The following is a 9,702-nucleotide window of genomic DNA, read 5'->3' as shown; positions in this document are numbered from 1 at the left end:
ACAGCAGGAAGCAAACATATGGCTTAGCCTTTTGGGAGCCACCCCTGCTGTGTTGAGACTAAGCAGGTACAATAGAAATGTTTATCTCTGTAAGACTGAATACAATTGACCCTCACATGATAGACTTTGATCTGTGCCTGGGAGGAACCCCCAACGTGCATGGTAAAGGTGTGACCTCCTCATCTGAGGCCACTGAGATGCGCCAAACATGTCACCATGCCAACGACAGACCAATGAGAATGGGTTTAAATACACCTGGAGCAATAAAACCGACCCTATTTGCAGGTAATATATAGTGAAAAAACAGAGGTGATTACGGGACTGATTGATGTGACTCTTGAAGAGGAGGCATGTTTCTCAGTCCGCTGTCAGCTGCAGTGTAACATTTGTCATGTAATTTTCATCATTCTGTTTCATTAAACCTTTTGTTAATTCTTCATTGGATTCGTCAGAGATTTAATGGAACATGTCTTTAGTTATTTCTAACGCTAGCTCTAGCATGTTCCGGGCTAGCAAAGTATCATCAAAAGCTTTTACAATCCCATACTTTGTGAAGGCACAAGGGCACATTTGACATTTGACCGGGTCTTTGTGTCATTGGTCAATTTTGAATATTAAGCAGGTATAAGTGAAAAACGCACCGCTTAGATAGCTAGGCCTACCCTTTCTTTGGTCACTGAGGATGAGAATCTCTTCAAGGTTGCAGATGATTGGAAAATCTATGAAAATGAGTGGGAAGGAGAGCTGCAGGTAGAGAAAATAACAAATATACACATATTAAGAATCATAGACTGGGCTATACCAGGGTGTAGAATCCCATGCTACAGTATAACATATTACATGTACATTAAATGATATAATGGGAACATATACTGTACAGGTAACAAACCTGCATGACTACTATTCCTTCTGTATCCATCTATAAAAACTGTATACGTCATTAAATAGAAATCCCAGCCACATTTAATTTAGCAAAAAATGTTTAATCTCTCCTTGATGCATGTTTATTTACAAGTAGTAAATCTGCAAAATAGGAAATAACAGAATATTTACACAATGAATGTTAACCTGCAAACTCGTGACAGTTGCTTCAAGTCTGAAACTCTAAAATGTAATCAGAGTTATTGTAGTATTAAAATTCCTTTGCCAGCTCTGTCTGAAATCCATTTAATACATTTCCTAGGACTCTATGTAACTTCCAATAACAAAAAAAAGACAACTACTGAATATTCCAGAATTGGAAGAAAGCTGGAAAAAAAGGTGGAAAAAAAACTGAAAACAGAATGTTGCCAGGACTTGCATCTGAGTGAACTGTTGTTTTTTTTGGAGAGGCAAAGTATGAATATGCATGTCTTAAGAGCTGAGTTAAACATGAGATACATGACTGTGTGGTGACTCAGTTTAAACTGATTTAAACTTCACTTCTTTCAATTTGTTCTGATTTGACAGAGAAATAGCGTAAAACCCAGCAACTCTCTGTCAGCTGGAAGTTGGCATGTGGTTCTTGTGACAAGTTCTACTGTAAGTCAGCTGATGTTTTCTTCTTCCTGAGGACACCAAACATGCCGTGTACCACCTCCACAACAATTATTAGGCCTACAAGACAATTATTACACTAAACAGTGCAAAATGAAGGATGGAGAATGGTAAATGAGAAGTTTCTCTAAAGATGCATCCAAGCAGGTCAATCTAAAAGGCAAGTAGCCATGCAAACGATAAACTAGCTATCTTCCTCAGCACTCATTTAATCAACCAAATTACAAAGGGAATACGGACACAAATGGAGCATGAACCTGACAATGAATTGAGAATGTTTATGCGTCATTAAAAAGCCTGACAGATCACCAACTGGGCACTGTACCCTTAGAAGGTTTTGGTCTGTGTGCTTTTACAGGGAGCAAGTGGATTTGTCCCTACAGTACATTGTACTCATACTGACCATTAAAGGAACTGCTGTTAACAGCACCGCTGAGCTCTGGCATCAGCAGTCATCTATTTCCTTGCCTTGATATACAGTAAGAGCACCAAAATGTACGAATGCAGCAAAAACTCGGCTGTTCGCTGAAGAAAAACAAAACATCTTTATAATTATTGTTTGTGGACTAAGCACATTTTAGTGGAGGTTTTGCAGTACTCTCTTTAATATTGATGATTCTAATAGAGATCATTTAATGTGTGTAGCCAACATGGTCAGCTGAAATGGAGAAGTTTGTATCCTAACATCAGCAGAGTGGTCCCTCAAGATTCTGTTTGGCAGATACAGAGTAAACTGTCAAGTCCCTACAGGTATCCAGTTGAACTAGGCTGACATGTATGCAGCTGTAGAAAGTAATGTCACATATCAGACATGTAAACACAATTGTGGGTTGACATTAATTTGGGAGGTGTGCTACCTATTTTTGGATGAGAGAGAAGTTTTTTTTTTTTTAAAGGAACCTGGCGTAAAAATGGACAGCGACAGCATTTATGATCAGCATAAAATGACAGCCCTAATGTTTGATAGAAAAACAAGGTACAAGAGTAAAAGCAGCAAGTCACATTTCCATCACAAAGACACAGATGCTCATCTGATGCAACAATTTCATTTTGATCCTTGAGATCAGGAAAATAAACCTTGAGTTCTGTCAAGTATTTCAACTTCAGGCAAACTGAAGATAATTTTGTCTTCTTTGTACCGTACAATGTACAATTTACATGTTGAAAATAAAAAGAGAAAAAAACAAAAACCTACCTGATAACAAAAAAAATGGCAAACAGCTTTTGTTCATCATGAAAAAGTATACAATTTACAAATGAAAACATCAACAAAAATGATACACGGACCACAGTTTGGTTTTTCGGCAAGCAGAAAAAAGAAAATCAAAAAAACATTATTTCTCACAACAAAGTCAAAACCCTGACTTCAGGACTTAAAAAAAAAAGAAGAGAAATAAAGAAATCCTCTTAAGAAAGCAGACTTCATAATAATAATAATAATAAAAAAGCTTAAGCCACACATGGCAATAGGCTATTTTTGAAACAAGAGCTGCAGGCTAAGGGGAGGAATACTCAGACTTATGTAGCTAATGAACAGAGATGTCTCACCTCTGTATATTTCTATACCTCCCCCCCAACCTGCCCATGGATGAAAAGCTAAAACCCCTCTCTCAAATACATAGGTAAGAGGTGGAGAGAAAAACTCAGTATATATTTTCCTTGTCCCTCTATTTGGGTATTAACGTTGAGAAAACGGAAACAGTGTCTTTAGGCTGAAAACCGCTTTTCCCACTTTGTTTCACCACTGAGGGGCTCAGCTAAGCTCTACCTGACCTCATTGTCGCTACTGTAAAGACGTAAATGGCGTCTGAGAGCAACAAGACATAGCTAGGCTTTGCTCTAAAAGGACTATGTTGGAAAATAAATGACCCGACAAGGTGTAGATAACACAAACTCAGGCCCTGTGGAATCCTTAAGGTGTGTTCAGGCCAAAAGCAAAGCAAACTTTCGACTTGCTTTACACGCGCAAATTTGGTGTTTTTTGGAGTGCTAGCTAACTAACTGGGGAAGGCGGCTAATGCTAACAGTGCTAATTTGGTTTGTATCAGTACATCTGATAGCTGGATTCAAGTTACAAATACATATTTCAGATGTTATCATGTAGTCCGATGGCTTTTCCCCAAGCCATCTCTTTGTTTGTTCCATCTCTGTACAGTACTGACGTTGAGTCGTAGAGCTCCATAAGCCCGCAGCCCGCAGCCGGCGACAATAAGTTTGTCCTCCATTTCTGATTCTCTGGAACATCTCAACGCTGACACAGCATTACGGAAATGTTCAAACACTTCGACTCACACGGACGCATTTTGCGTCACTTGGCGTGAAAAAAACGATTGCCTGGACTTTATATGTAATCGCACTGTGCAAAAACTTCACGTTTGGTGTGAACACATCTTAATGGTTAGCTATGGTGGCTTTGTGGTATCGGGTCAACGAAAATATTTCAGGTAGTGCAATGTAGCTACTTCATTGTTCAGTTACTATAACATGATCCACCTAACTGTCACTTCTTGACCCTTGGAGAACAGAACCAGCCGGGGCGCGGAATACTTGGTCATGATGAAGCAAAAATCCTGTGAGTTTATGTTTGGTTTTCTGAAACCAAAAGATTGCACTGATTGAATTAGAAACAACAGCAATTTCATGTTATCACCATGACACCATGAACTGTACTAACTTGAGAAGACCAAAAACTGTGTCCTCTCACTTCCTGTCATTTTCAACAAGAATCTTATGATGGGTCATTACTCAAACAATTCTTTTCAGTCACTAGGCATGTTCATATTTAAAATCAAACGGTAGCACATTCCATCTAACAAAATGTCTTTGCACTAAACAACATTCAAAGAAAACATGGCACAGTACGACTTTTTTGTTTCTTTTTCAAACTTTTTTTTGTCTACGTTGTTTTTTCTTTTGTACTTGAAATATCAAATCATGTTTTATTGTTGTTATGTTTTGTGTGTTTGTTGGTTTAAATGAAAAACAACCAAAATGTTTTCTCCCTAATGTTTCTTTAAAAACGTAGCTGTATTTATATATAATATCTATATCGTCTTTCCTAACGTTTCTGTAAATTGTGCAAATTCAGCAGTAATACAAGTGGCGAGAGATCAGAGAGTGGGCAGTTGATTACATCTATACAAAAAAAACATCCTTTAAAACTGTAACACCCGTTGGAGTCACATAAGCCTCTCTTCATTGGCTCATCACAGATTCGTCCATCATCTGAATAATGCCATATATTGAGTTCCTTTCCAGGCTTCCATTGTTTCTTTCCTGGCCATCGCTTCATCACGACAAAACTCTTGAAATCAAAGTCAAGCAAACAACAAACACCAACATCCACAATAATCAAATGCTCAAATGCCATTGACATGTTTTTCCATGTATGCATGTGTGAAAATGTCTGGTGTCCCAGTCTCTCACACAGACATGAGCCCACACACTGTATGGGGCTGCAGACAAACACACACATACACATGTAAGCGTACACAGGCCCGCCCATCTCTATCGAACCCCCCCATTTTTCAGTATACTGCTATAGTCCTTTTGCAGTTTGTCTGTCGTACTGTTGGGGGTTGGAGTTTTGTTTGTTGTCTGGGTGAGAGGAGCGAGGGAGAGAGACAGATGGAGAGGAGGAGTGAAGAGGAGGAGGAAATGGAGGCGCTGGACGGTCCTCAGCTGCTCAGGGCCATTGTGTCAATGACCTGCTCCAGCTTGCTCCTCAGTCTCTGTCTCCTCGCCTGCTCGTCCCGCTCCAACGCTGACAAGATCTGAAGATAGACAGGGGAGGCGGTCAGTCCATGTCACAATGTCATTGCTATTGCTTCTACAACATGGATTCATTCTATCCACACAAGGCTGTCAGAAGACACCAACATGCCACCTGGCTGGTATTCAAATAATGGCCAGCATGGACAAATAAAGGCTTGGTAAAAAAAAAAACATTGAGTTTGGAATTACCTACAAAAACAGGCTCTCACTGGTCAATTCAGCATAATGTATAACTTTCCTCAGCACTAATTTTATGAGTCAAACAACAATCAAGCCACCCCACTGCTGTCAATTTTAATTTTTAACAGAGCTTTTCCACTTTGTTACTTTTCAAACAGAACATTTTTGCGTTGTTTTCTCACAACCAATATTAAAGTTGCCGTCAATGAAATTAAACACTTCCTACAGAATTTTCACATTAGAAGCCTACTAATAACAGACAGGCTAGAAAACTATTAACGTGAAAAATCAGCTCAGACTTTTTCACACTAAGCACAGCTTTTCTTAGCATCTTTGAAAATATCTTGAGTGTCCTCAAAGATGGCTGACATCTCACCTCATCCTTGTACTTGACAATGTAGGAGTAGATCTCGTTTAGGGCCGACATGCTGTTGAACTGGTTGGCATGCAGGCGTGACTGCTCCGCCAGGTAGGCACTCATGTCCTGGTCACTGATGGCTGGCATCCTGGAGATGTCAGAGTAGTACCTACAGAAAAAAAGCAAAACAGTTTATATCTTGACAGAATTTGATTTAAAACCACTTTAAGGCCAAACAATTTAACATATAGTTGCGTACCTCTCTACCCAGTTCTTATAGTTGGGGATGTCTTTAGCGTAGAGCAGCTTGTTCGAAGGCGAGTCCTTCCCTAGTTTATGCTCCGATGTTGAACAGGAGTCCATGAAGGTCTGAGCCACTACAGACAAGCAGGCGTCTGTAATGCTGTTCTTATGGATATCAAAGACAAACTGGGGGTTCTTGATCACATTCACCCAGAACCTCAGAGGAAGACTAAAAGGGAGAGAATAAAAGGGTTGAGGTGGAAGAAGACAGAGGAAGAGTTGCACGATTAGAAGGACTATGAAGGTGCAAAGTCCAAAATTGCACACTGTGGCTAAACAAAGGAAGAGTCTGAGTTATAAAATACCTGAGGCAAGAGAAAGAGGAACACTACATTTTGGCGCACCACGATACTAAAGTGTTGCATACAGTATTTGCTGGTTCACAGTCAAGTTTTTCACTACACTGATTGAGACACAAACCAGCTAACAAATACTCCCAAATATGCCCTTTCACTGCACACACATACTCACCAGTTGCTCTTCCAAGTGTGCCGCACATCAGAGTCTGATATGGAGTGTTTGTCTGCCTGCTCGTCCAAGAAGTCAAACATGTACTTGATGGCGAGAGGCAGGGCGCTTCCTCGATGCGCTGTGCTGAAAATGGTCTCGAACAGGTCATCCACAAACTTCTGAAGCGTACCCTGAGCAGGAGAACCAACACTGGCTTAGTTAGCTTCTTGTATGTGCTTACAGAAGATTTATTAATTTAATGTCTTTTTTATGTTCCTATTGTAATACATACTAAATCAAACTAGTCCACATTCTGTGTATTTTAAAAGTTGGAGAAATGTAAACACCAGTAATGGCAGATGAAGGACAGTTCATCTATGTACAATTACATGTACAGAAAAGTAAACAGAACACAGTTGGACACAGTTAGAACACCACTAAACAACAACCTCCGCTTGCATGTTTCACTCGGATTATGGTGGTATGTCTGGTGCTGATGGCTGTCACTAGCAGATGTTTGAGTAGCAAAGTGCTTCATTTTTAGTACTCCAACTTTCTGAGAGTTAGTGATGGCGCCGAGTGCTCAGCGTTCTTTACAGTATTTAGGATGGGGGCCCAATGTGAGTTCAGCCTAAGGCTGTTCTGCAATGTTTTTACCACATCACACAACTCATGAGTTTCTAAATCCTCACAAGTTGAAACGATTTGATATTTCCCACACGCATTTAGCGTGTTTTTTCCCGTCTTCAATCACCCAGGCTACTTTTTACAAAACCTTATTTAAACCAGCCAGAAGTTGGCTCTGCATGTTCACACATTACCAAATCAACTTTCTAAACAAACAAAGCTGTTGGGACTGTAAAAAAAATAGGAATACACTGCAGCGCTCCAAGTTCCCCCCATTGTCTTCCCCCTCTGGCATGCATGTTAATCATTTCCCAATCGAGCCAGCATTGATGTAGCTAACCTTGCACTTTCCTACCTGGAGCATGAACAATGGAAATCTAGAGCTAATGAGTGAAGAATCAGGGGATAGGAGAGGAAGTACCACGGTGAGCTTTATCACCAAGATATTAAGTACTTGCAAACGAGAGGTTGGCACAATTAGTACCCACTGTAGGCAGTTGCTGTGTTACTATTTGTTAATGTATACGATTGTGTGCATGTGTTACCACTGAGGAGTGTGCAAGCAGATGTAGGACAAAACAGCTGAAGTCCATGTGTATTCTGTGTATAAGGTGTGAACGAATTATTGTAAAGCAAGAGCTGACAATTTACTATGGAATCAAATACACTCAAGACACCACTCCAGTTGCTGCATTTTCCATAGTTTTTGTTCAGTTTTGTATGCTTTCTTGAATTGGTGCTTAAGTATAGTTTACGTTAATAAGGCAAAAATCAAACAACAAAAAGTTTCTGTGCAAATTTTAGATTATGAAGGATTAAAAAACACAGGCGTATTAATTATAAGATGATTTTTCATGCCATGTTAATCTCCTTCTTAATAATTGAATTAAGATATTAACATAGGCACATATGAGATACGTACAGCTTAATCCTGATTTGTAGGACATTTTTGCATTAGACCATACACGAGAATAACCAACCATCCAGTTGCAAAACATTCACAAAGCTCTCTCAATTGCTCTTGAAACAGCTCTGGTAAAGACGCCAATATTGGACCAGCTTTTAAAATAGTCCCAGGGATGCAAATGTTATTCCACAAAACACTCAAACAGTGACAGGAACTTAATTTCACTCTGCTAAATGGTTAACAACATACTTTACTCAGGGATGTTTGCCCAGGACATCAACACAAACAGCTTGAATCCAAATAACCTTTTAGATCATCATCAGAAGACACCCTGCAAAAAAACCTGCACACAGGTTCCAGAGTGTAGTCTGGAGGACACGGAGGAATTTGGTGTATAATGATCTCAGGGTAAAGGCCTGGGCCTGAAAGCCCCGAGGCCACCAACAGAGGGCCCAGTAACACCAACCAAACAGCTTAATAGTCAAAGGTCAACCTCCTAATTAAGACACAAACACTAATTCCTGTGCATATATATCTGTATTTGTGCAAAAGGTTAGGAAAAATGTTAATGAGCTTTGAGACCACCACTAAACAAAGGTCAGTGGTAGAGGCTGCTAGAGGAAGTGGGCTACATGACAGGGATGTGCTGGAGTGGGATTTTTGGATTAAAGTGTGTACATGCGTGCGTGCGTGCGTGCGTGCGTGTAAATATGCAGCTTCTTGGTACCTTGGTGGCCAGCAGTCTGGTCAGGTAGATCTCAGAGACCATCTTGCTCCCTCGGTCCCCTTCCCTCTGGTCTGAGTGGTCATGGTTCTTGACTAGGTGCCACAGTTTGGTGCCGCTCTCGAGGTCGGGGGTGATCATGGGTGTTCGGGAGCGCAAGCTGTCCGGACTGCTGGCTGTCCTCAGCATGCTCTCTGGAAGGAGGTGAAAGGACATGTAGGAGAGTTGAGCGAATGGGACAAAAATAACATTCTGAAAGAACAGAGACAAATGTGGAGTTCAGTGTGTGTTCTGTAATATTAGTTTGGATTGTTTTTTATTTCTTTAAAGGGTAACTACCGTTTTTTTCAACCTGGATGCTATTTTCCTATGTTTTTTTGTCTAAGTGACTGATGAGAACCACAATCTTTGACATTGGTCCAGTATTAAGCAAGATCGAGAGTTGTGATGGTTGGAAAAGTGGAAAGACGACCCAAAACGGCTTTTTATAGCTGTATTTTTTTTCTGTTAACTTTGAATTACGTGTATTTTATGCTGGTAAAATTACTGTTTATTTACATGGAGTCTGGGGGGTTTAGCAAACGCAATTTCACGGTTGTTTAAAAAAAAAAATCTTACTTTTTAACAGAAAGGTCGACCTCTTTTCCATAATGTTGTCAGACACTTAGAATATTAATCTGAGCCTGTCAGTGGCAAAACAAGCTAAACAATTGCCCTAAATTGTAGCTTGTTTCGCTGCTGCTGACTGCAGCAATCTTGCTAAATACTGGACCAGTTTCAAATATTGTTCCATCAGTCACTTAGACACAAAACATAAGAAAAAAGGGTCCATAACAACAAAAT

At 40.0% G+C, this 9,702-nt stretch overlaps 1 protein-coding gene across 1 annotated transcript in view; it reads right to left on the bottom strand.

Annotated features, from left to right (window-relative positions):
• Positions 1-966: 966 nt before the first annotated feature.
• plxna1b (plexin A1b) overlaps positions 967-9,702 on the bottom strand; it is a 203,582-nt gene continuing 194,846 nt past the window's right edge. The window contains 5 exon segments of the mRNA XM_032513838.1: positions 967-5,309; positions 5,867-6,017; positions 6,108-6,320; positions 6,623-6,792; positions 8,863-9,053. Coding sequence (XP_032369729.1) covers positions 5,214-5,309; positions 5,867-6,017; positions 6,108-6,320; positions 6,623-6,792; positions 8,863-9,053 — 821 coding nt within the window. The 3' untranslated portion in view covers positions 967-5,213.

This window comes from Etheostoma spectabile, chromosome 4 (assembly GCF_008692095.1).
Source record: "Etheostoma spectabile isolate EspeVRDwgs_2016 chromosome 4, UIUC_Espe_1.0, whole genome shotgun sequence".
Classification (NCBI taxonomy): domain Eukaryota; kingdom Metazoa; phylum Chordata; class Actinopteri; order Perciformes; family Percidae; genus Etheostoma; species Etheostoma spectabile.
The sequence above is the reverse complement of the archived record's forward strand: the minus strand, read 5'-3'. Positions and strand labels throughout refer to the sequence as shown.